A 27,762-nucleotide genomic window follows, 5' to 3' on the forward strand; every position below is an offset into this window, starting at 1 on the left:
GGGGCGAAGTTGTGCTGCTGCTGCTGGTGGCACTGGGGATGTGGCTCAGTGGGGATTTACCTATAAGCCACTTTGAAAGTGACTTGACATTAGCTGCTCAAGATCAATTGCTCTCGTCCGATATATAGTTGAGCAGCTTCCTTCCTACAAGATAGATGTTTAAATACTCACAAAAACACAGTCTATAGAGACCCAACATACCCCCAACATTAACATGGATACATACAAAAGATGACCTCCGTCAGTCTGCGTGGAAACATAAGCATTGCGTTTATTACTGAAAGAAGCGATTAAAAAACACAGCCATTTTCAGGAGCCCAAAATTGCTAGAACTAAGCAACAACACGTGGATAGGTGAAACTAAACATAAAAGACTGGATGCTGGGGAGACGTCTCCGTGGATAAAAGGCTAGCTGAGCAAGTGTGCGGACCTGGGTTTGAATCCCCAGCACCCGTATAACAAGCTAAGCACATGGTGAGCATCTGTAACTCTAGTGCTGAGGGCTCAGAAGCAGGCCGACCCCCAGGCGATGCTGAGGGCTCAGAAGCAGGCCGACCCCCAGACGTTGCTGAGGGCTCAGAAGCAGGCCGACCCCCAGACGTTGCTGAGGGCTCAGAAGCAGGCCGACCCCCAGACGTTGCTGAGGGCTCAGAAGCAGGCCGACCCCCAGACGTTGCTGAGGGCTCAGAAGCAGGCCGACCCCCAGACGTTGCTGAGGGCTCAGAAGCAGGCCGACCCCCAGACGTTGCTGAGGGCTCAGAAGCAGGCCGACCCCCAGACGTTGCTGAGGGCTCAGAAGCAGGCCGACCCCCAGGCCTTGCTGAGGGCTCAGAAACAGGCCGACCCCCAGGCCTTGCTGAGGGCTCAGAAGCAGGCCGACCCCCAGGCGATGCTGAGGACTCAGAAGCAGGCCGACCCCCAGACGTTGCTGAGGGCTCAGAAGCAGGCCGACCCCCAGACGTTGCTGAGGACTGAGAAGCAGGCCGACCCCCAGGCCTTGCTGAGGGCTCAGAAGCAGGCCGACCCCCAGGCCTTGCTGAGGGCTCAGAAGCAGGCCGACCCCCAGGCCTTGCTGAGGGCTCAGAAGCAGGCCGACCCCCAGGCCTTGCTGAGGGCTCAGAAGCAGGCCGACCCCCAGACGTTGCTAAGGGCTCAGAAGCAGGCCGACCCCCAGGCCTTGCTGAGGGCTCAGAAACAGGCCGACCCCCAGGCCTTGCTGAGGGCTCAGAAGCAGGCCGACCCCCAGGCCTTGCTGAGGGCTCAGAAGCAGGCCGACCCCCAGGCCTTGCTGAGGGCTCAGAAGCAGGCCGACCCCCAGGCGTTGCTGAGGGCTCAGAAGCAGGCCGACCCCCAGGCCTTGCTGAGGGCTCAGAAGCAGGCCGACCCCCAGGCCTTGCTGGCCAACGCGTCTAGCCAGTGGCCGGCTCTGGTTCAGCGAGGCTGCCGTTGTCTCAAGTAGATGGAAAAGACATACTAGCATTGCCCTCCAGCCTCCATAGGCACATTCATGGCTGCTGGCATATCCTGTTTATCTATTTCACTTGGGTTTTTATATCTCTACCTCCCTTCCAACCCCCCAACACTAGGTAGGAGACAAAGAAGGTTCCAGGGGAAAGGAGGTGTTGAGTTCTTTTTAGACTGCTTCCTGATGACTAAAGGCGTTGAGTTCCTTAGGACAAGTCCAATCCTCATCTCCAATTTCTTGTCTCTTTTTTCTCAACCACTTGACAAACCAACAGCATCAGGAGCAGCAGCAGCAGGATGAATAGCCAGCCTCCTCTCTTGGGGCTCTGGTTTTTTATATACCCTCTTTAGAGTCCCCAGAATCAAATTGTCTTCAGCTGGCAGAATCACGCCCCTGCCAGAGCACACAGGAGGCACACAGTAAGCTGCTATGGACAGTCTGAAGCAGCCCCATATCCCACATCTGGGATTAAAACAAAAACATGTTTACACAACATAGCTAGGTTTTTAAAGACACCAAAATTCTCACTACATGTGGCCATACATATGCTCCTGCACACACATGAGCAGGTACATGTATGTGTGTACACTATATGTCAACAAACACAAATAAGTAATAAAGGCATGGTGTGTATGTTGGTCAGATTTCCATTACTACGGCACATATTTGGATAATCCACATAGAGGGGTGACATTGAGGCATGGTTTGGGAGGTTCAAGGCCATGACTGTTTGGCTCCATTGCTTTGGAGCCTGTGGCAAGTCAGTGCATCACAGCAGGACCATGTAGCTATAGAGGAACCAATTTACGCACCTTAAGCCTGAGAAGCAAAAGAGATGGAAAGGATCAGGGTGCCCAATGCCTTCCAGGGGTATGCCCTCCTGTGATCTGGAGACCTCCCCTAAGCCCCACCCCTTACCAGCAGCACCACACTGACTTAGAGCTGCTCAAAAGCTACGCAGTGGCTGCTCCTTGGAAACGGAGGAAGGTAACAAGAAGGGCAGTCTGAGGCCTCAAATGAGTGATGGGTACACAGGTTTGTCCTGTATTCCCTTAAACTAGAGAAACACTGTGTAAAAAAAAAACAGTATGAGGATTGCAGTGGCCCATAGAGTCACTTACCTTCAGAACACCTGCTAGATTGGCCTATTTGGCTCTCTATGGCTGAGTGGCACCATATACTTGCTTTGTCACTCAGGAGCATAAACCCTATGTATCATTTCATGGCCTCCAGAGCTGTGTCTAAGTCCAGCCCAAGAGCAGACCTTGTTCCAGACAGTGGATGCTCACTCCACCTTAGGAGGGACGTCACAGAGCGTGGGCCCCCAACAACCAGCAAAGTGTAGAGCCAGCAAGTTGTAAACCTTTCCTGTGTCAGCCACGGCTACATGAGATAGCACAGATGGCAGGTGCTGGCCTCAGAACCATTTCACACGGCACCTGCTCTGCGAGGGAGGCTGTGGACCAGGTGGGAAAAGAGCACTTCCCACTGTGGAAACTCCCACGTACAAAGACCCTGTGTGGAACAGAGGCAGAGAGAGAAGGGCAGAGAGAACACCAGTGGGGAACGCAGGAAGAAAAGAGCAGTAAGAGCTGTGATCTGCCGGGCGGTGGTGGCGCACGCCTTTAGTCCCAGCACTTGGGAGGCAGAGGCTGGCAGATCGCCATGAGTTCAAGGCCAGCATGATCTACAAAGCGAGTCCAGGACAGCCAAGGCTACACAGAGAAACCCTATCTTGAAAAAATAAAAACAAAAAACAAGAAAAGCTGTGATCTGAGGAGAAGGTAGGCCTGCGCACACACTGAGACTGTCCCTGGTCAGGCACTTGGAGCCTTCTCCTAGGCAGCTGCTGGTGGCTTCAGGAAGGAGGATGACAGCAGGCTGGTCCCATCCCAAAGGGCTCATTCTTTCTGCTGTGTGGCAGGTTATGCAGCGGGCAATTGTGAAACCACAAAACCCATGTACAAAGAAGCACACACCCGCCTGGCACACCTTTGACCTTGAGGGTGTTTGCCAGTTTATGGCAAAATGGAAAGACAGCCCCACAGGCAGCAACAGGTAGAACAATAAATTGTGATTCTAGATAATGCAATCACATATGGAATATTCAGTAGAGTGAAACAATAAATTATTAGTATGAATAAATGTAAGGTGAAATAAGGAAGTGAGAGCAAGGGTTAAAGGTCAGTCTCACTGGGAGCACAGCTTAGTACAAAGCACCTGTCTGGGATGTTCACGATTGGATCTCCAGCTCTGCAGAAAAAAATATATATATAAAATTAAAAAGATGTTTTATCTGGAGCCTGGTGAGATGGCTCATCACTCAGTTGAAGTTGCTCATTGCTCTAGCAGAGGACTAGAGTTCAGTTCCCAACATCCACAAGGTCAAGTGCTCACCACCACCTGTAACTCTAGTCCCAGGGGCTCTGACTCCACCTCCTGACTTCCACTTCCTGCACACAAACACATAAAAAGAGAAATCTGTCTTCAAAAAGCTGTGTCTTGGAGCTGGAGAGACGACTCAGTGGATACGAGCATTTGCTGCTCTCCCCAAAGAGGACCTGAAAGTGACTCTCCACCCTCGCCTCAGGCTGCGCACAGCTGTCTGTAACACCAGGGAATCTCACACCTCTGCCCTCGTGTGCACACACCCACGTGCAGACACTCGAACCTATAATAGTCTTAAATAGTGAAAGTAAACCTTTAAATAAAAAAAAATCATTGTGTACAGCAACAAAAGTTAAACAATGAATAATAATAATAAAAAAAAACCAGTCTGGCTTCACGAGTGATTGCCTCCTCATCCCCCACATAGCCTTCCTCCTCTTTTTTGTATTTTTAAAGGGTGGACACAGTAACATTTTCTATCCTCTATATCTTCTTAATTAGTAGTTCTAGCTAGAATAGTAAGTAATTGGCTTCGTCTTATGGCAGTCTCACAGTGTACGTCACTATACCCTGTTCCTACTCCCAGCCTCCAGTCTCCGCATTCCATGGCTTCATTTTCCTTCTTCCTCTTCCTCTTCCTCTTCCTCTTTCTTTCTTTCTTTCTCTCTCTCTCTCTCTCGGTTCTTTTCTTGGGTTTTTTTGGTAGTGGGTAGATTTTATTGGTTTGGGACACACAGGAAGGTCACCCTGAGGGACGGAGGGTAGGTTGGCGTTATCTGGTGGCTACTTGTGGTAGAACCGTGGGTTCTGGCTGTACTGGGTGAAAGGGAGCCGAGGGCTAGGCTGGCTGGTAGTGGCGGTGACGCCTGGCTTTGCCACTGCTTGCATCTGCACGTGCATCTGGGGGGAAGCCATGAGTCCAGGGCCTGGGTGCAGAGCCTGGGCGTACATGGGCCACAGAGAAGATGATTCGGAGAAGCTGGTCTGCTGAGTGGCACGTTCCATCTGCTTTGGCAAAGACAGGGTACTACCAGGCTGGAGGAACCCTGTCTGAGTGGGCTGAAAGTGGCCGTGCACTGCATAGGGGTGTGGCTGCGGCGGAGCTAGGTACTGCACTGCAGGAAATGCTGCCTGGGCCCTGAGCTGCTGCTGGCTAGGGCTGTAGGCTAGCTGTGTAGGCCCATAGTGAGGTAGGGGCTGGGCAGACCCGTAAGCACTCGCTGGAATGCCTTGGAACTGTCCATGCTCTGGGGTTCCTGCGAAAGCAGCTGCCGCTCCCATGTAGTGCTGGGCCGTAAGCACTTGGGATCCAAACATCTGCTTGGCTCTCTCGGCCGCCATGAGGATATCTGGGCGGTTGTGGCCTCCAGGACTCGCGTGCATGGTGAGGAGGTGAGCTCCTGTGTGAACCGGCAGGCTCTGCTGGTACGCGGCTGGTGTCAGGGCGGTGAGGTCGCTCTGTTCCTTTCGCTTCTGTTTTTCTTCCTCATGCAGAACTTTCTTGAGCTGCAAGAAAAGCTGGTGCTTCTCCTCCTGTAGAGCTGAAAGTTTCTCTTGCAGCTTCTGAATTTGTTCCTTGGTCTCCTCCAGGGACATTCTCTCTTCCATCTCCTTCTTCCTTCTTTTCTCCTGCTCGGCTTTCATCTTCTGCTCCATCAGCTTGTCTACCTCTTCCTCTTCCTGCCGTTTGCGCTTCCTCTCCATTGTGATGTGCCGGTGCAGAGCCCTGGCCATGGCGTTGGAAAGCTTGGGGCGCTCCAGCAGTGCGGGCATGATGCTGTTGGCGACTCTTGGGCAGTGGGCGCCTGGCTCTGTCACTGACTGCCAGGCCTCAGGCGGTGCTTACTCCGGGGCCTCCTGGCTTCATTTTCTAGTGGGGAAATATGAGAACAATAAAGGAAATGTTTACTATCATATATATAAATATCAGGAATATATATATATATATATATTCTTAGAGTAGCAAATGGATAGAGATAAGTGGACTAAGGTAGGTGTAATGATGCACATCTTTGAAGGCAGCACAGGCAGAGGCCAGTGCATCTCTGCCTTTGAGATCTGGTTTACGGTGTGAGTTCCAGGTCATCTGGGGCTAAACAGTGAGACTCTGCCTCAAAATAGGGGGTGGCGGAAGGATTGGCCATAAAGGTGGGATATAGAAGGTAATTTTATTCAATATAATCTTTCCCCCATTAGCCACTAAAAACTATGGACTTGTGCATATTTGGCATTTAATCAAAGCATACCATTCATATATAAATAATATCCACATATAGTAAGTGTGCAGCTCATTGACTTTCCACAAAATGAGCACACTCTTACAGTTACCACACCTTATTAGCAGCCAATGAAATTTTTTTTAATTAAAAGCAATAACTAGTAGAATAAAAATCAAAAGACAGCTACCAAAAAAAAAAAAGGTATTAAAAAAAGCCACAATTCTTTCAGGTCTACAGGAGAGGGCGCTCTTGAGCCAGCAAGGCAGCAAACCATCTCACTTAACCCTTCTAGATCAGTGAACCTGGGGCAGGAAAGAACATTTCCAAATGGATGGGAGACTGCAAACACCTACAATTACTATAAAATGAATTAATGAATGAGCTAAAGAACGAATGAATTAATATCAAATATAAAATAAAAACTCCCTCCCACAAAACGAAACAGGAAGAAGCTAACGCACATTAACAGCCAGAGCCCTTTGTAGACACGAGAAGAGTCACACATTCAAATGCTCAGGATGAAGCTAGACAAAAAACCCGGGAAAATCTGAAACAGGAGTGTGTCCTGGAAGTGGGAGAGCTGGCATGGACCAGACTTCCTGCAAGTGGCAGCCATGACTCCATTCAAAACAGTTTGAAAGGAAAGCAATGACCGCAGGACAACGCTGGGATAGACTTGGTAGAGGGAATAACAGCGCTGGCCCTGCGAAAGTTCCTCGTTTAGGTGGCTGTTGGCCTAAGGGCAAGCCACAACCCGTTCATAGAACTGACTGACCCTTGAGTAAAACCACAGGCTCACTGGCCTGTAGACTAAGAAGACGCAGTCAGAGGCATGCACCACAGATCTAAGGGAAAGGTTTCCAGAGCTTGTGTCATGAGCTGAGATAGCCCCAGTGTCTTCCAGTGTGACTTAACTTGGGGATAAGGCCGGCAGAGTTATTGATTCTGAAAGTCAGTCACCACTCTCCATTCAACTGTGGAGAATGTCCTGTCCATTGGCTAGGTCTGGGTAGGGGTTCGAAGTTTACTGCACGTATTGTCCTTGGCTGGTGCCATAGTTTGTGCAGGACCCCTAGGCCCAGATCCTCCCATCATAATGTTCTTTTCGTAGGTTTCTAGAACCCTCTGGATCCTTCTATTTCCCCATTCCCCTATGCTTCTCTCACCTAGAGTCCCAATAGGATGTCCTCCCCCTCTGTCCCACTTTCTTGATAAATGAAGACATTCATGGGACTCTGGTGCCCCATATTTGACCATGTCCCCTGAATGGGGAGACCTGGTGGCACTCCGAGGAAGGACAGCAGGCTACCAAGAAGATACTTGATACCCTATGAGCATATACAGGGGGAGGAAATCCCCTCAGTCACAGTCATAGGGGAGGGGGATAAGGGGAAAATGGGAAGGAGGAAGAAAAGGGAGGATACAAGGGATGGGATAACAATTGGGATGTAATATGAATAAATTAATAAAATATGTTTTTAAAAAAAAGGAAAAGCCTTGCTGGAGTAGGTGGCCCCTCATCCAAAGTGACCATGTCCTGCGGGAAACGTGAGTGCAAGTGTACCCAGGACGCACAGCACAGAGACGGAGAGCAAAAAGAGAATACGTTTTCAGAGTTTCAAAAAGACCAAAAAGCACTTTTAAAGCGTCAAGAAAACAGACTATATATTAAAGCAAAGCATATGGGAAATGGAACAATAAAATATTTCCTAAAGCAAATATCAGCCATTTCAGTGCAAGGAAGAAGACACTCACCAGGCCGGAGAGGGGACCCCGTGGGCTGACCAGCTCAGATACCACGCAGGCCCAGATCCAGGGATTAGAGTTCACCCACCCCAACATCTACCCCATGTATGAACTGCTGGAGCTTGTGAAGGGGCCAGTTCTACAGAGCCAAAGCTGCAGAATCTCCATGACACAGGGCAACCACAGGGTATCCAAGAGGAGTCCCTGTGGGGACCAGTATAGATAGCATAGCAGAAGCCAGAGGCCGCAAGCCAGACCAACAAGTCATTGCAATGAACGTTTGTAAGTAAGCAAAGAAGTGTAGGCAAAAGGGTTTCCTGTGGGACACACTGTGACACGCTACAGCTTCCATGTGAGGCTTTTTTAAAAAATCTGTTAGCGGGGGCGGGGGAAGATTACAAGGGTAGAGGACAGGTACTAGAGGAGAGGAAGGATTGGGGCGCATGACGTGAAATTCACAAGGAACCAATCAGAAAATTACATTAAAAACGACACTCACATGTCAGAGAAAAGTACTTACAGGTTCATGATAGAGCAAATATCAGCTAGGGTGTAGTCAAGAGACAATGAGTCAGATTCCAAACAGCTAGAACTGAGAAGATGTGAAAGTATAACAGGCATGAAAAACACACAAAAGCAAGATATGGAGAATGAGCTCAGAAAACACTGAAGGGGGAAAAATGTTTCAAATGAGAAGCAGGGTTTTTTTTTCCAATACAAGGTTTCTCTGTGTAGTCTTGGCTGTCCTGGACTTGCTTTGTAGACCAGGCTGGCCTTGAACTCACAGAGTTCCACCTGCCTCTGCCTCCCAAGTGCTGGGATTAAAGGTGTGAGCCACCACCCAGCAAGTAGCAGAATTCTTGATGATGCCAAAGACCATGAGACACAATAATAATATGTCACTGGCACAATAACAGCATCTGTCTGTACCACAGAAAGCCATGGGTACATAAGGACAATTACACAAAGTCACACTAACACTGCAAGTGGTTTGTAGCACAACACAGGACACTGGCACGCGCGCGGGCACACACACACACACACACACACACACACACACACACACACACACATGTCCTGCCCCTCCCCCCCCAAATAGTCCTACCTCAAATGCATGCTGGGTAATTAATCCTCTTATGCTTCAGAGTCTCCTGAAGGCCACTGAGACTTGTCATGGGCAGAATGTGTAACCCACTACACCTTGAAGTCTGATCCTCCAATAGGGTGGTATTTGGAGATGGACCTTTGGTGGACAGCTGGCTTAGCTGAGGCATGACTGTGGAAAGGGCTTTCCTTACAGGGTTGGTGGCCTTATAGAAAGAGACACCAAAGGATTGGCTGTCTCCCTCTTGCACCACCCTTTCTCCCTCTAGTATGTAAGATCTCAGCACTCAAAGATCCAAGCCCCAGGTTGCAGCCCAGTGCTAGAGCTCTGGCCTCGTGTGCTCAAGCCCCAGGTTCAAGCCCCAGGTTCAAGCCCCAGGTTCAATCCCCAGCAGCAAACAGGGAAATGTCAGCAATTCTATAGATTTGCAGAGTTGTCCAGTGTGAAGGACAGAGAAGAGAAGTGAACAAAAAGTCTCAGAGGAGCTCGGGTCCTCTGTCCACGCCAATCTCCTAGCGAGAGTGAGAGGAAAGGGCAGGAGTAATGAGGAGAACTGTTTACGTTTTGTGCAAAGCATTCATCTGTGCACCAGTAAACGCCACAATTCCAAGCAAGAGGCTTGCAGGCTGGGGTGTCAACAGCAAGGTAGCAGAAGAAGGTTCCCCAGCACCTGAAATCACCAGTGTCTGATAACTCTGCTCAGAAGACCCTCCTGTGCTTTAAGGAGGCCAGATGAGAGAAGCCCTGTTTGGGATGCAAACGCAAGAAAGAGGGCTCTTGAGGGAAGGACAGACAGCCTGGTTCACCCATGCCACTCCTCTCCTCGGTGTGAGGGAGGAAGAGATAAATACGCACCCAGATTTGCTAAAAGCTAGGCCCAACAAAGAACCCTGGAGGGAGGGAGACGCAAAGTCAACAAGCTTAACTAGCAAAGAGAAGAAGAAAATTTAAATGCAATTGTAAATGCGATAGAAAATATTAAAGTTATACAGTTATAAATGAAGCAGAAAATTTCATTAATGAGTGAGTGCCCTATGGTCCAGCAACGCCATCCTTGGATTGTGTACTCAAGGAAATAAACAGTATGTCAGAGAGATGCCTGCACCCCCGTGCTCACATAGCGCCACTAACACAGTCCAGTGCTGATGATGCTGAGGGAAAAGAAGGGATGCAGCGGACTGTGATTCAGCCCAAAGAGAGAAAGAGATCCTGTCATTGCTCACAAGGTTTACCTGGGGGACATTATGCTATGAGAAACAATCTAGACACGGAGGTATAAACACTGCATGCATTCATTCGTATGTAGAATCTACGTGTGATGAATTCAAAGAAGTAGAGAGGAGGACAGTGGATGTTAGGAGCTGTGGCGTAGGTGGTGGGGACACAAGAGCTGTTGGTTAAGAGATGTAAGGAGCCAGGCGCAGTGACACACGCCTTTGATCTCAGCACTTGGGAGGCAGAGGCAGGTGGATCGATGTGAGTTTGAGGCCAGCCTGGTCTACAAAGAGAGTACAGACCAACCAAGGCTAACACAGAGAAACCCTGTCTCGAAAAAAAAATCCAAAATTTCAAAATTAAGCCATGAGAGACACACTATAGATTGGATAAAAATATATGCTTGAAAGGCAATGGACAGATGGTAGATTGAGAGATAGATGACAGATGGGTAGATAGACGGATCTGGATTAATTTTAAAAATGAATTGAATCTATATAGTTTCATACAGCATTAATAAAAGATAATCCAAATTAAAATGCCCAAGTGATTTGAGAAAACACTTCACAAAGGAGGGTGTAGGAATGGCTAGGAGACACCTAAGGCACTCAACATCATGATTAACCAGGGAAATATAAACTGAACCCACACAGAGGACTCCACCTCACACTCATTAGGATGCAGACACATATATAAAACAACCACTGCTCTCATTAAGCACGCTTAGAGGCTAAAACAGTGCGGCTACTTCGGGAAACTAATTATCTACCATAGGATATAGCAATTCTACAGCACATCCCCAAGAGAAGTGGAAACCCATCTTCCCAAAATGACACAATATTTATAGCCTATGTATTCATAATAAACGAAGCCTAAAAGTAACCCAAATGTTCACCAGGGAAATAGTGATACAGTACTCATCAGTGAAAAGGAATGGACTGCGTATGTGTATGACAGCTTAGATATATCTCCAAAAGACATATTAATTGGTTATCCAGAAAGGTGGGAAGAAGCAATGTACACATACAAGTGGATCAGATAGGCAGTAGGCAGGCAACCGAGAGACAGGCAGGCAGAGCACAGCGCATGTGGGTTCCAATATAAAGAGAATTGGCTCGTATGATTAAGGGGAAAGAGAAGTCCTGCCACCTGATGGCCACAAGATGCCCCCCCCCCCCAAAGCTGCTGGCTCTAATTCAGCCTGATTCTGAAGGCGTGGAATGCTGGGTGGGGGTGGGTAGGACAAAAAGCAGTGGCTGTCCCCTGCTCAGGAAAAGAGGCACCACCTGTCCTCAGCATTTCTGTCCTAGTCAACCTGCAGGCCTGGGATGATGTCCACGTACAACAGCAAGCACAGATCTTAGCTCAGTCTACCAGTTTAATTAAAAAAATATATATCAAATTATTTTTCTAAAAACTGATAAATATCATAAACGTTACCTAATTTATTTATTTTTAACATTTTCTGCCTGAAAGCCTGTTTTTCCTATGTGTTTTGGCTGCATGCTCTTTGACCATGTCTCTGTATAGTAGCAAGTTTCTAGTGTTTTCCCCGGAAAGATAACACACTCTTCTGGCATAGTTAGTATACTGATGTTGTTGTTGTTGTTGTTGTTGTTGTTGTTGTTGTTGTTGTTACAAGAGTCTCACTGTGTAACCTTGGCTGCCCTGGAACTCACTACAATGACCAAGCTAGCTTCAAAATGGCAGTGATCCTCCTGCCTCTGACTTCTGAGGGCTAAGATTATAGGAGCACACCACTGCACCCAGCTTGAAATAACTGTTTTATGATTCATTGTTGGACCTCATAAGAGGCGCGACTTTGCCTGCAGAAACCATTCTTTCAGAGTGTGCGGAAGACCCATGCCTTTTAAGCGTTCCTTCACGGGATTCCCATACCAGCGTGCGGCACTCCGTACAGCTGAGCACTTTTATTTTGATTAGTTATCTATGAGAATCACATCCTGAGCTTAGCGTTGTTTTTGTCTAACAAGGTATATCAGAGTTCCCTGTGAACTGGCTCTTGCTGTTGGCATTTCTACCAACATCATTTTGATGCTGGGCACACACTCTTATCACAACAGGACCGCAGTCCACACCTATATGTCATCGCATGGAGCGAGTGGTGGCACCAGCCCACCTTGCAATAACAAACAGCTCCACAGAAATGATGGCAAACAGAGTCTCCCCATTAACACCAAACTACAAGAATCCCAAACTCCACCCCCCCAAACTCCCCAACCCCAAAACCAGATCCAAGGGATGCCCGGAGCTATTCAATAGAGCCCAGCTGGAGTAAGTATGTGGCCAAGAGAAATGTGATGAAAAAATCGCCTCTAATTGTGGTTATGATAAATGTCACACTAGTACAAACTTTATAGAAGTTTTAACACATCGCTAGGTCTTGTGCTGGGCCTGGGAAAGAGCCTGAGTATGTGGGTGGTCCTAAGATTCCTTTCATTAAGTGGGTTTCTGTCTCTAATCCTTTGCCACTTGTTGGGAGAGCATGTCTCTCGTTGCAGCCATGCAGAAGCACCAGCCATTTCTGTTTTCTTACAAAAAAAATCAGACGTGCGTGTGTGTGTGTGTGTGTGTGTGTGTGTGTGTGTGTGTGTGTGTGTATGAGAGAGAGAGAGAGAGAGAGAGAGAGAGAGTGTGAGGGGGAGGGAGACACCCAGTTCTTTTAAAAATAAGAATGAGCAAGTCTTCTAACACCAAATTTATCCCACAATTAGTAACTCAGAGAGTGCCAAAGAACACAAACCCCTATGCAGCCAAGGCTGTAAGCTGACCTGCAGCGGCCCCTGTGGGAATGCTGAACTTGCTTGAGACAGAAAGGCTAGTGGAGCGAGCAGAGTGCACGGCAGTCAGCCTGGGTGCCACCACCAGATAGGAAAAATGTGCTGTGGAGACACAGTGGAGTTTAAAACCTTTTAAACATGTGTGTGTGTGCGTGCGTGCGTGCGTGCGTGCGTGCCTCTGTGTGTGTGTGTGTGTGTGTGTGTGTGTGTGTGTGTGTGTATACCTCTGTGTGTGGGCTTGTGCATATGAGTGTGGTGCCCACAAAAACCAGTGCCGAGTCCCCCCAGGGCTGGACTGACAGATGGCCGAGAGCCACCTGTTGTGGGAAATTCAGATCCTCCCCCAAGAACAGCATGTGCTTTTAACCGCAGTGCCCTCTTTCCAGCCCTACAGTGGAGTTTTATTCAGCAGAATGAAACCATTTTGTTTATAGGGAAAGACGAGGAACTGGTTGGCTTGTATAATATCATGTGTAGGTAAATAAATAAATAAAACGCAGGAAAGGAACAAGGGAACCATTAGGAGCAGAAGGGAGGGGGAAGAGTTGGGAGTAGGGCCACGCAGGGTGCGTGGAGTACATACATGGCTGCGTGGAAGCCTGCATCAGCCCTCAGAGGAACCGTTCTCAGCCTGTGGGGATCGGACGACCCTTTCCCAGGGGCCGCCTAAGATTATTGGAAAACACAGATATTTTCGTACAGTTCATAACCCATAGCAAAATCACAGTTATGCAGTAGCACCAAAACTAATTTTATGGTTGGGGCTTACCACGCCATGAGGAACCGTATTACAGAGTCGCAGCATTAGGAAGGTTGAGAACCACTGTTCTAGACTGTACAGTGAACAGTCTGTTAAGTATGTGCATCCTTTGATAAAAAATACCCTACTGCTAAAATGGCTCCCAACCATCTAAGCTTTAACCATAGTCTTGTGGGTGTACTGATGTCTGATAAACAGGGCACGGGGTACCGAGGGCTGCGGTAGTTTGGGCAGTTTCTTAAGTCAGCGGGGATATTTGCTGAATCAGTTGACTCACTCTTTCACGAAAGATTTATCTGTAGCATAACATGCAGTTGGGTACCACCTTAACCATAGCAGAACATCTTTCACAGTTGACACCCACCTTCTCAAGTCTGCTGTGGCTGTAGCAGCTACATTAACGTCACATTCCTAACCGAACAGCATCTTCACCTGGGGTAGACTCAATCTCAGGGAAGCACTGTCTTTGCTCCTCCAAAGGAAGTCCAGTGTGTTAACAGTTCAGCCATGTGGCCAGGCCCCACTTCTGACGCTGGTTCTCAGCGTTTCCACGCTGTCTGCAGCTGTTTATCCAAGCCTTTGAACCCGTCAGCCCCATCTGCTTTAGAACAAACGTCTAAACGCCTATGAATGCTAGTATTTTGCCCTCCAGTTGTTTTTTGGTTGGTTAGTTTTTTGTTTGTTTGTTTTTGTTTTTTTGGTATGGGTGTCTCATATAGTCTAAGCTGGTCCCAAACTTACTATGGAGCTGAGGCTGGGTGTTGTAACTGGCTTTCCTGTTGTAGTGATAAAACACTGACCAACATGGTGTGGGTGTGGGTGCGGGTGCGGGTGCAGGTGTATTTCACCACAAGTAAGAGGGAAGATGTGAGGGGGGTGGTGGGAAGGGGGTGGCACACACCCTTAATCTCAGCACTCAGGAGACAGAGGCAGGTGACTTTCTGTAGGTTTGGGGCCAGCCTGTTCTACATAAGGAGCTCCACGCCAGCCAGGGCTTCCTAGAATACATAGAAAGACTCGGTGTCAGGGTAGCATTTGTCTTCCTGGGCCTGGTTCCCCACTAGTGACTGGGGGGTTCTTTCTCTCCAACATCCATCCCAGATTTTGTTATCAATTGTTTTCTTGATCTCAGCCATTCTGACTTGATGAAATGAAATCTCAAAGTAGTTTTAATTTGAGCCTCCCTAATTGCTAAGGATGCTGAATAAGTGTATTTCTTAATTTTTTTTCTTCTTTTGAGACCTATGTGTTCAGCTCTGTCAACCATTTTTTCAATTGGGTTGTTTGTTGGCTTGAGTCTTTGTTTTCTTTGTTTTTATTAATTATATAAAAATAATATAATATATAATATGAAATTTATATATTATACATTATACTATAAATATTATATAAATATTAATCCCCATCAGATGCATAGCTAGCAAATTTCTCTCTCACCATGTGGGCTTTGTCTTCACTGGATTGTTTTCTTTGCTATATGCAAGTTTTTATTGTTTCATGAGGCCCCACTTGCCAATTTCTGGCCTAAATTATTCCTAGGTAAATGGAGTTCTGTTCAGAACATCCTTTCCCACAGCTCTATGTAAAATGGTCTGCCTAAGTTTTCTCCCAGCAGTTTCAGGTTTCACACTGAGGTCTTTGATCCATATGGAGTTAATTTTTGTGCAAAGTGACCACTGGCCTACTTCCATTCTTCTACTTACAGACATGCAGTTTTTCCAGCATTATTTGTTGAAGATGCTGTTTTTCCTGCAATGTATGTTTATGGCATCTTTGGTGAATGTCAGATGTCTGTCGTTATGTACACTCATGTTTGGTCTTCTTTGTCATTCCATTGGCCTACGTGTGCTAATGTTGTTTATCTCCTCAGTTGAGTGGATGAGATGAGAACCAACTATAAAATGATTAATAATAATAAAATACTACTACTACTACTACTACTACTACTACTAATAATAATAATGTATGGCAGCAGTTTTCTTTAATCAGCCAGTTCCCTAATGATTGACACAGAGCGACTGTGATTTATTACTAAGCCGTAGGCATCATTCTGGGCAGGTTCTGAGCTACTCTAATACCACAACCCTTAAAACCCACATAAAACCTCATCGCTTGCCAATCTGATGGCTCCCAGGCGGCTTCTGCTCCATCAGTCTGTCCTCATGGCCCACGTCCCTTGACCTGCCACTCCTAGTTCATCCCTTCCAGTCACAGACCTCCTTCCTCTCTTCCTCCTTCCAACCTGTGGTCCCTCGAGACCCCAAGCCTAGGAACCTAAGCCCCACCAACCTCTCCTCTGCCCAGCCACAGGCTTCAGCATATTTATTAACCAATTAACCTTGAATTAGGTAGAGCGAAGTTTACACAACAAAAACAGGTGACATCAGAATGTGTTCTTCTAGGTGGCAACCGGCAACCAGGGGGCCAGTAATCAGCATTAGAACACGTAGCACCAAACCAACCCTCAGCAGCCATACTCAGGCCTTACTAGTGCATGGCTTGGGATGAGCCCAAATTATTTCTATCTAAATATCCCTAGGCCCAGGCCTGGAGGCTTCTAATCTTCTGCAAGCCCGGACCTTGAAGGCTTCAGTTTCCAGCCTCCACCAGCTAAGCTAGGTCTTTGGATGTGAACCCTTGCCAGAGCAGCCATGTCCCTGGATTAAAATTCCTCTACCTACATGTATACCTGGTTTTGTTTTGTTTTTGTTTTGTTGTTTTGTTGTTTTGATGTGTGTGTCTGTGTCTGTGTGTGTGTGTGTGTGTGTGTGTGTGTGTGTGTGTGTGTAAAAGTACCATGCTGTTTTTATTACTATAATTCTGTAATATATCCTAAAATCTGGAATAGCAATTCCTCCAGCATTGTGCTTCCTGCTTAGGATTGCTCTGGTCGCCATCCTGTATCTTTTGTGGTCCTGTGTGAATTTCAGAATTTTTCTTCTGTTTCTGTGGAGATTTTTTTTATTAGAATTGTGCTGAATCTGAGTGCTTTTCAGAGCATGATAATTTTCACAATGTTAATTCCATCATTGCAGGAGTGTGGGAAGCCTTCGTTTTCTCGAGTCTTTCTCAATCTCTTTCTTCGCAGCTGCAAGCTGCATTCTTTTGCTTTCTGAGTTCGATGTGTTCCTGGATATTTTACTTTCTTTGAGGCTACTGTGAACGGAAGCGTGCCCATCGTCTCTTTTTCACATGCTGCCGGTGGTGGATAGAAAGGACACTGATTTTTGTAAGTTGATCTCAGCTTCCTTTGCTGAAATTGTCAATCGTTTCTATAAGTTTTCTCGTGGAATTAAAAAAAAAAACCCAAAAACTAAAACCATTCACTTCTTCTCCTATCTGTAACCCTTTAGCTCCCTTCTCTTGCCTCACTGCTCCACCTAGTGTTCCAAACACAATATTGAAAAGGAGTGAGGATAGTGGACAGCCCTGTCTCATTTTGATTTTAATTATATTTCTTTCTTTTGAGCAATTTAATGAACTATCTTCTGTGAAAGCCTGGTAGATTTCTACTATGGGTCTATCTGAACTTAAGCTTTTCATCAGGAAGAACTTTTATCACTGCTTTCATCTCCTTGTCTGTTATGAGTCTGTTTAAGATGTTGGTCTCTTCCTGGCTTAAGTTTAGCAGTGCCTTAGTTAGGGTTTCCATTGCTGTGAAGAGACATCATGACCAAGGCAACTCTTATCAAAGAGAGCAGTTGTTTGGGGCTGCCTTACAGTTCAGAGGTTCAGTCCATTATCATGGCACTGCAGGGACTGAGGGTTCCACCATCCTGATCGTGTAATTACCTCTTCACCTGCATTTTGTTTTTGATGGTTGCCTTCACTGCTTAAACGTGGCTGTCCTGGAACTTGATCTGTAGAGTAGGCTGGCCTTGATCTTAGAGATCTGCATGCCTCTGTCTCCTAAGATTTAAGGTTTGTTTCATCACACCTGGGCTTAAACTGCTCTTTAATTCCTTCTTGTTTCACACAGTGGAAGCTTAGCTGGGTGGAATCTTTCCCAGAGGCCACCACTCCCCTTAGTCCATTTCATCTTTAATCTCTTTATCCCCTTGAACACAGAATTTAGCCCCTTTCTCCTTGAACCATGTTTTATATTTTTCCTCTCTCTGCTTGCTGTTTTATCAAAACACGCTTCATGAGTGAACCACAGGACAGAGTTTATGCTAGGCTGTCTTAAGATTCCCGTTGCCGATATAATTAATCTAAATCTCTTCACTTTAGCCTCAGGCAGACTCTTTGGACAAGGACAAAAAGTTGCCACACTTGTCACCAGAATACCACAAGAATGATCTCCGGGCAACATACTAAAATTCTTCTCCTCTGAAACTTCTTGAGCCAGGCCACGTTCCTCCAAACAAAAATCAAGGTCAAGCCTATCACAGCAATGGTACCCCACTCCTGGTACCAACTTCTGTCTTAGGGTTTCCATTGCAGGGAAGAGACATCATGACCAAGACAACTCTGACAAAGGAAAACATTTAATTGGGGCTGGCTTACAGTCCAGAGGTTTAGTCCATTGTCATCATGGTGGGAAGCATTGGCAACGTGTAGGCAGACATGGTGCCGCAGGAGCTGAGAGGTCTACATCTTGATCAGAAGGCAGTAAGGAGAGACTATTGACATGGTCATGTAATTTCTGTAATCCTGAGTCTATTTAGGCTATGTATTTAGTTAACTGATATATATATCATATATTACAGATCCCTGCATTGCTGGAATGAAGCCAATATGATTTTTTATGTCTCTTGACTCTGATTTGTATTTTGTTGAGATTTTTTCCATCTATTTTTTTGAGAAGCTTGGTTTGTAGTGTGTGTGTGTGTGTGTGTGTGTGTGTGTGTAGACCAGCCCCATAAAAAGATTGGTAGTGGGGTTTTTTGTTCTTGTTTTGGTTTGGTTTTTTGTCTTGTTTTTATGGAATCACTTCATTTGAGAAGCCTGGTGTTAGCTCATTAAGGTCTGGTAGAATTCATCGGTGAATCTATCTGACAATGTTGAAGCTGGCCTTTGACAATCTGGGCCAGACTTTTTTAAGTTAGGAGAGTTTGGTTTTTGTTTTTGTTTTTTTAATTGCTGCTTCAAACTCATTGCTTGCTAGAGATCTATTAAATTGTTTATCTCATCTTGGTTTAATTTTGGTAGTTCTTATGCATTTAGAAATTCATTTATTTCCTTTAAAAATTTCTAATTTTAAGGTGAGATTTCCTGGATTTCCTTGGTATCTATTGTAATATTTCCCTTTTTCATCCCTAATTTTATTTATTTTGTTTCATTAATTCCTTGTATTATTTTGTTTCCATTTTATAAATTTACCTCCTGCTCTTAATTATTTCTTTCCATCCACTGATTTTGGGTTTAATTTGTTCTTGTCTTCTCAAAACAATAAAGTGCACTGTTTTTTATTGACAACATCTCTGATTTCTTTTCTTCTCTCTCTCTCTCTCTCTCTCTCCCTCTCTCTCTCTCTCTCTCTCTCTTTGTTTGGTTGGTTTTTTGTTTTGTTTTATTTTGGTTTTTTGTTTCTGAAGACAGGGTTTCTCTGTGTAGCCTTGGCTATCCTGGACTTGCTTTGTAGAGCAGGCTGGCCTTGAACTCACAGAGATCCACCTGCCTCTGCCTCCCGAGTGCTGGGATTACAGGCGTGTGCCCACACCCGTGGCTGACATCTCTGATTTCATAATGGCACTTGACACTATATAAACTCGCCCTCTTTAGACTATTTTCATTGTACTACAAAGATTTTGGTGCTCTCATTTAATTTTAAATTAACTATAGATATTTTAAATTTTCCTTCTTGACTTTTTTCAATAACCCACTCATCATCCAATAGTGTTATTCAATCTCCGTGAGTTTGTGCTTCTTTGTAATTTCTCTTGCTGTTTATTTCTAACTTTGTTTCACTGTGGTCAGATAGAATACAAGGAATTACTTAAATTTTTAAAAAAATTGTTAATACTCAAGTTTTGATTTATGATATAATCTATTTTTAAGAGTACTGTGCATATCTGAGAAAATTGTGTGCTGTTCTTCAGTGTTTAGCTAAAATATTCTATAGATGTCTGTTAGGTCCATTTGATGTATGACATTATTTAGACCAGACGTTTCTCTGTCTTTTTTTTTTTTTTCTGGAGTGACCTGTGTGATGTAAGAGTAGGGCACTGATGGTACCCACTATTATTGTGCTGGTGATAATCTGTGTCTTTATCTTTATGAATGTGGGTGTATCTGTGTTCTGTGCGTCTGTGGTTAGAATTATAATGTCCTCTTGATGGATTATACCCTTAATCAGTATAAAGTGACCTTCTTTATCTCTTGTGTCTGTTTTTGGTTTGAGGACTATTTTGTCCAATACAAGAACAACAACACCGCTGTCTCATAATTCTACTTGTTTAGAATATCCTTTCCCATCCTTTCTTTCTAAGGCTTGGATGGTGTGGTGCTACTCTGACTAGCTTATTATCAACTTGACAAAAGTTAAGAGTTATTTGGAAAGAGAAACTCTCCATTGAGAAATGCTTCCATAAAATTTGCCTGCAGGCAAATCTGTACTGCATTTTCTTACTTAGTGGTTGATGTAGGGGGGAGGGCCCAGGCCATTGTGGGTGGTACAACCCCTGCGCAGGTAGTGGTCCTGGGTCCTATAAGGAAGCAGGCCAAGCAAGCATCACTTCTTGCCTCCAGGCTCCTGCAATGCTTGAGTTTGTTCTCTGACATCCTTCAATGTGATGTGGAAATGCAAGGCAAATAAACCGTTTCTGTCCCAGGTTGCTTATGGCCATGGTGTTTCTTCACAGCCATCAGCTGTGGAGGGCTACACTTCAGCATTCTTATCACAATTTTTAGGGGTTCTCTTTGACGGTTTCCTGTCTAGGCTGTTACGTATTTGGGGGAGGAGGGGGTGTTGTCACAGAAGCCTTCTGTGTTCCTCTTTCTCAACCGTGAGGCTGCAGTCATCAATACCACTGCAGATACAGCTTCCTTGCCCTTTACAGTCGGCAGGAGCATGGGTCATGACTTCTACATGGTTTCCAGCAACAGCACAGGCCACAGACCTCAGCATGGCCTCAGGTGGCAGGACACACCACAGACACCAACAATGCCCTCTGCTGCAGCACAGCCACAGACACCATCATAACCCTTGGCTGCAACACAGGCCACGGAGATCAGCATGGCCTCAGGTGGCAGCACAGGCCACAGACACCAACATGGTTCCAGTGGCAGCACAAACCATGAGCATCAACATTGCCTTCAGCAGCAATTCAGGCCACTGAAACTAACACGGCCTCCTGCAGCAGCACAGACCACCTGGCCTCCACCGATGTCACAGGCGTTTGACATCCTCATGGCCTCCAGGGGTAGCCAAGACCGTAGTGGTCTTTCAAGGGAGTCCAATAAAGAAATGAACCATTCATTTCTGTCATCCTGTCATTGCTCAGAACCAGGGCATCACCACAGTCCTGTCTCTTGTCACCTTTCTCCACTGGGCACAGGCCACTCAGCTCTTCCATCTTTCCTACCTTTCTATTGCATATTCAATCATCATAGTGGCATTGGAAACTGAAATGTACAATGATATATATATATTTTCCCCAAGCAGTTTTACATGCAGATATTCATTGCAACGAGTGGTTGGTCTGGTTCAAGGTTTCTGGTTTCTATGGCATCATAAATACTGTATAGAGCGTTGCCGGGACTCATCTTTCTGCTGGCTCGCCTGGCGCGACTGCTGTGCTTGTAGGCTGCAGGCAGCGCCGCTGCCCCATGCTCTCCATGTCCCTGCCAGGCAAGTGCACAGGCTGCAGCCAAGGCAGCTCCACGATGAGCCAGCCCTATTCAGTATTGACCTGTTTTGTAGGAACCCCAAACTACGATGTATCTCCCTGTTGGTGCCCCTACAGTTCACCAGGTATGGCCTTTCTGAGATGCAGAGGTGAGGGCTATAAATTTGTCATTCTCTGCCGAGGATGGCTCTGTTCGGCCATCTTCCCTTCCAGTTTCATGAGTTTATGTTTTTAAAAGCATCTTCACATAAGACTTCCCCCTCCCACTTTGAAGTTGTTCTGGAGCTACTGCGGGCCCCACAGGCTCCCTTTCTGCCACCACATCCCCCTTTGGAGACTCCATGGGCCTCTCGTACTCCTCAGAGCTCCATGGTGGGAACCAGCAACTGCTACCATCTTTGTTTTCTCTGATTTTTCATTCTTGTGGTGTTCCAATCCTCTACCGTGATCCCCTTCATGTGTTCTGTTGGGGGCATTTTCACAGAGCTTTAAATATAACTTATGGGTTTTTTTTTCTTTCAATATTTCAGTTTGGTTTTTCTTCATGGAATTCTATTTCTATATTCTGTATTGTCTTTCTTATTTCATTCAGATGTTTATGTTCTTTGGGAATCCATTCAGGAGCTTTTTATTATTATTATTATCCCCTTGAAAGTCTCTCTCTTCTCCTCTGACTCTGACTCCTTCTCTTCTCCTCTTCCCTGTCTCTCACCGTCTCATTCTAGACTGAAGTCACAATATGACCAGCCAACCCTGTCCTTTCACCTCCCTGCTTTCCCTGTATTGAAGAACTGTACCCACAAAAACTATGAGAAAAAATTAAACCATGTTCTCTTCAGTTACTTATACTTTGTCATAGCAAAATATAAGTGAAATATAATTCATGCCTTGACAAAGGCAGCTTCCTAAACATCCTAGCTGAGCAAGGCTGCCCTGGGAGATACTTCCTAACGTTCAGCAGGCAGGTGCTCAGAGGGCACTGCAGCTACAGCCCTGGTGGCCTGGCTACGTTGTTATCTGTCAGCAGATAGTTTTACATAATATGGATTTTACATGCGTTTAGAATACAATTGAGAGAGGGTTGTGGAGGTTGTGGAGGTCTGTGTCAAGATTCCAGAAAGCTGCTGAGGCTGGGAGATATGTAGCAGGGTCCCTGTATGCTGCAGGTGCCTGGGTCGTAAGATATCCACCAAGGAATGCTGAAGGTGCAGAATAAAGCCTGCTCAAGGGAGAGGCCATGTGTGCTGCACATGGCAGAGCTGCAGGGCAAAGGCCACACAAGTCTGCAGTAGCCCAGACAATGCCATCATCCCGTTCTACCACAAGCCCCAGATGCTGGACACGAAGCTATGAAGTTTAATGTTTGCTCTTCTGGGTTTTGGACTCTTTTTGGTCTGATCTTTCCTTGATATGCCCACACTCCTCCCTTTAGGAATAAGAATCTCTCTGTGCATTATCTTATGCTGCAAGCATGCAACATGCTTTTAACTTCCAGCAGTCAAAGCTAAGAGGTTGCTTGATTCTTAGGAGGAACTTTGAACTTTTGAACTGTACGGGAACTGGGAGACCATGGAGCTTCTGGGTGGTGTGGCTGTCACCAAGATAAACATGATGAGCCTGGGAATGCTAGGGTGGAAATGTTATGGTTTCAGTGAGAAGTGCCCCCCATAGTTGAACATTTGGTCTTCTTCTGTTGGGATAGTCTGCAGAGATTATGGGACATTTAGATCCGGAGCCATGGGAACTACTGGCCTTCAGGACATGGTTTCTGCTTTCTGGTCCACTAAGATGTGAGTAGGCCACACTCTAAGCATCCTGTGCTGTGCGCATCAGCTGGCTCCTCTGCAAACCGTCCCTGCTGTGAGCCTGAGGCACAGCGAATCTTTCTTTATTAAGTTGCTTCTTTTCAGATATCTGGAATTCCAATGACTTTCTTCACAGAAGCAGAAAACAGCAAGCCTCAAAAATCACATGCAAGCACAACAGATACCAAATAGCAAAAGCAGAAAGAATTGCACCTGATTCAAACTATGCCACAGAGCCATAGTGACAAAAGTCACATGGTACTGATGCAAAAAAGTAGAACACAATCATGAATACCATACCTGATTCAAATTATACCAGAGCCATGGTGACCGAAACAAAACAAAACAAAAAACAAAAAACCTCAAAAAAACAAAACAACAAAACAACAACAACAAAACCCTGCATGGTACTGGTGCAAAGTGTTGAATACAACCCCAAATGCAGAAATCAATCCACCCAGCTACAACTACCAGAATTTTTAACAAAGGTGCCAAAAGCATACATTGGAGAAAAAAACAGCCTCTTTAACAAATGGTGATGGGAGAACTGTGCTTTGATCAAAGCTGTGTGCTAGTGCTGAGCCACACCACAGCTAGAAACAGATTTTTCCAGCAAACACCACAATCTGGGGGTTCACAGTGTGATCAAATACCCTGCAACAGAAAACTATCTCATGTTTTTTCTCATATGCAGAATCTGGAATCTACCCATCTGTCTGTTACCACCGATCTATCTACCTAGCGTCTATATAATGTGGGAGGCAGGAAGGGTCCTAAAAAGAGAGCAGTAAGTGGAGGAGGGGCTAGAGAGATTAATATGAAGGAATAAAAGGAAGATAAATGCTGCATTTCCTCCACATGTGGAATCTAGGTTTAAGTATATACTTATGTATAACATAAAAACAGAATGAGGAAGGTAAGAGAGGAGGAGGTGGGGCAATGGAAGGGAATGCTGAGCAAATATGACCAAAATACAATGACTTACGTGTATTAAAATGTCCTTGCCAATGCCCCTATTTAAATTTTTACTTAAAATTTTTATTGATTCTTTGTGAATTTCACATCATGCACCCCAATCTCACTCATTTCCCAGTCCCTTCATATCTGCCTCTACCTCTTCAACCTCCTCCCCGCAAAAGAAAATAAAGAATAAAAACATCTTGCTGTAGAAGCTGTGGTGTGTCATGGTGTGTCCCCACAGTACACCCTTTTGTCCAATAGCTTACTTGCAAATGTTCACTGCAATGAGTCACTGGTCTGGTTTGAGGCCTCTGACTTCTGCAACACCATCAATACTGCACCCTCACTGAGACTTCTCTCAGATACTCTGCTGTTTTCCCTAGTCATGGAGACTCTGAAGCTTTAGTTTTGTGAGGCCAGCCCCTTCACTCACTCCAGCAGCTCATAGGTGGGGTGGATGCTAGGGTGAACCAGCTCTGGGCCTGGATGGTAGCTTAGCTGGTCAGTCTGTCATCTCTCCTGTGCCCTTGCCATCAGGACCAGCTCTCCTGCACCCAAACCACTAGTTAGCTCTCCCATGGTGCCCAGGGGAGGGAGAGGGCCGGCTTTCCTGCATCCATGCCACCAGAGCCAGCTCTCCTGGGTTGTCCAGGTGAGGGACAGGAATGGCTCTCCCAAGTATAGCAGCCAGTGAGGGGTGGCGCCAGCTCTCCTGCACCTATGTCACTGCCAGCTAGCTGGTCAGTGAGAGAAGGGCCACCTCAGCACAGGGCTCAGACATCAATATGGCCTCTGGCAGCAGTCACGACCAGGGACATCCTCATGACACTTGGTGGTAACACCGGCTTCGGACATCAACACAGACCCTAGCTGCAATAGGACCATTGACCCAGACAGTGACAGTGGGTCTGTAGGTCACCACGGCCTCAGGTAGCCATGCAGGTCACTTTCAGTATGTTCCCTCATGACAGCATGGTCTCAGACAGCTACTGGTCTCACGTGACAGCCCAGACCACGGACGTCTACATGGCCTTTGGTGGCAACTTGGTCCATAGACCTCAACACATACTCTGGCTGCAGCAGGACCGCGGATGGACCCAGACATTGGCAGTGAGGACATTATCATGTCCTCAGGTGACAGCACAGGCCACTCAGATCAGTTCAGGCCCCCAGACACCAACATGGTCTCAGGCAACAGCCCAGGCCTCAGATATCCAAATGGCCTAGGGTTGCAACATGGACCACAAACCCTGGCTGCCTTAGGGCCACAGACCCAGAGAGGCCCCTTGGTGACAGCCCAGGTCAGGAAATCATCTCAGGTGGGTACACAGGCTCCTGGTATCTGCTGGGTTTTGTTGTTGTTTTTCTTTGTTTGTTTGTTTTGTTTTTTTCCTCCATGGCATCTCCAGCTCCACTTTTCTCTACAGTACATGAAATGCTTGGCTTCACATTCTCATTCATCTTCCCATCTCTACCACAGGCTCCATCTTCCCATCTCTCTACCACAGGCTCCATCTTCCCATCTCTACCACAGGCTCCATCTTCCCATCTCTGTACCACAGGCTCCATCTTCCCATCTCTACCACAGGCTCCATCTTCCCATCTCTCTACCACAGGCTCCATCTTCCCATCTCTACCACAGGCTCCATCTTCCCATCTCTCTACCACAGGCTCCATCTTCCCATCTCTACCACAGGCTCCATCTTCCCATCTCTACCACAGGCTCCATCTTCCCATCTCTACCACAGGCTCCATCTTCCCATCTCTACCACAAGCTCCATCTTCCCATCTCGCTACCACAGGCTCCATCTTCCCATCTCTACCACAGGCTCCATCTTCCCATCTCTACCACAGGCTCCATCTTCCCATCTCTCTACCACAGGCTCCATCTTCCCATCTCTACCACAGGCTCCATCTTCCCATCTCTGTACCACAGGCTCCATTTTCCCATCTCTGTACCACAGGCTCCATCTTCCCATCTCTCTACCACAGGCTCCATCTTCCCATCTCTACCACAGGCTCCATCTTCCCATCTCTACCACAGGCTCCATCTTCCCATCTCTACCACAGGCTCCATCTTCCCATCTCTACCACAGGCTCCATCTTCCCATCTCTACCACAGGCTCCATCTTCCCATCTCTACCACAGGCTCCATCTTCCCATCTCTACCACAGGCTCCATCTTCCCATCTCTACCACAGGCTCCATCTTCCCATCTCTACCACAGGCTCCATCTTCCCATCTCTACCACAAGCTCCATCTTCCCATCTCTCTACCACAGGCTCCATCTTCCTATCTCTCTACCACAGGCTCCATCTTCCCATCTCTACCACAGGCTCCATCTTCCCATCTCTACCACAGGCTCCATCTTCCCATCTCTCTACCACAGGCTCCATCTTCCCATCTCTACCACAGACTCCATCTTCCCATCTCTACCACAGGCTCCATCTTCCCATCTCTACCACAGGCTCCATCTTCCCATCTCTCTACCACAGGCTCCATCTTCCCATCTCTACCACAGACTCCATCTTCCCATCTCTACCACAGGCTCCATCTTCCCATCTCTCTACCACAGGCTCCATCTTCCCATCTCTACCACAGTCTCCATCTTCCCATCTCTACCAGAGGCTCCATCTTCCCATCTCTACCACAGGCTCCATCTTCCCATCTCTCTACCACAGGCTCCATCTTCCCATCTCTACCACAGGCTCCATCTTCCCATCTCTCTACCACAGGCTCCATCTTCCCATCTCTCTACCACAGGCTCCATCTTCCTATCTCTCTACCACAGGCTCCATCTTCCCATCTCTACCACAGGCTCCATCTTCCCATCTCTACCACAGGCTCCATCTTCCCATCTCTCTACCACAGGCTCCATCTTCCCATCTCTACCACAGGCTCCATCTTCCCATCTCTACCACAGGCTCCATCTTCCCATCTCTCTACCACAGGCTCCATCTTCCCATCTCTACCACAGACTCCATCTTCCCATCTCTACCACAGGCTCCATCTTCCCATCTCTACCACAGGCTCCATCTTCCCATCTCTCTACCACAGGCTCCATCTTCCCATCTCTACCACAGGCTCCATCTTCCCATCTCTACCACAGGCTCCATCTTCTCATCTCTCTACCACAGGCTGCATCTTCCCATCTCTACCACAGGCTCCATCTTCCCATCTCTACCACAGGCTCCATCTTCCCATCTCTACCACAGGCTCCATCTTCCCATCTCTACCACAGGCTCCATCTTCCCATCTCTACCACAGACTCCATCTTCCCATCTCTACCACAGGCTCCATCTTCCCATCTCTACCACAGGCTCCATCTTCCCATCTCTACCACAGACTCCATCTTCCCATCTCTACCACAGGCTCCATCTTCCCATCTCTCTACCACAGACTCCATCTTCCCATCTCTACCACAGGCTCCATCTTCCCATCTCTACCACAGGCTCCATCTTCCCATCTCTACCACAGGCTCCATCTTCCCATCTACCACAGGCTCCAT

General features: G+C 46.7%; 1 protein-coding gene across 1 annotated transcript in view; it reads right to left on the reverse strand.

Annotated features, from left to right (window-relative positions):
- Positions 1-1,475: 1,475 nt before the first annotated feature.
- Positions 1,476-27,762, reverse strand: part of LOC311600098 (G protein pathway suppressor 2-like) — a 55,310-nt gene continuing 29,023 nt past the window's right edge. Inside the window, exon 3 of the mRNA XM_084786393.1 lies at positions 1,476-5,724. Coding sequence (XP_084642519.1) covers positions 4,638-5,627 — 990 coding nt within the window. The 5' untranslated portion in view covers positions 5,628-5,724 and the 3' untranslated portion in view covers positions 1,476-4,637. The remainder of the gene's footprint in view (positions 5,725-27,762) is intronic.

Source organism: Acomys minous (genome assembly GCF_964271855.1).
Source record: "Acomys minous genome assembly, chromosome: 6".
Lineage (NCBI taxonomy): Eukaryota > Metazoa > Chordata > Mammalia > Rodentia > Muridae > Acomys > Acomys minous.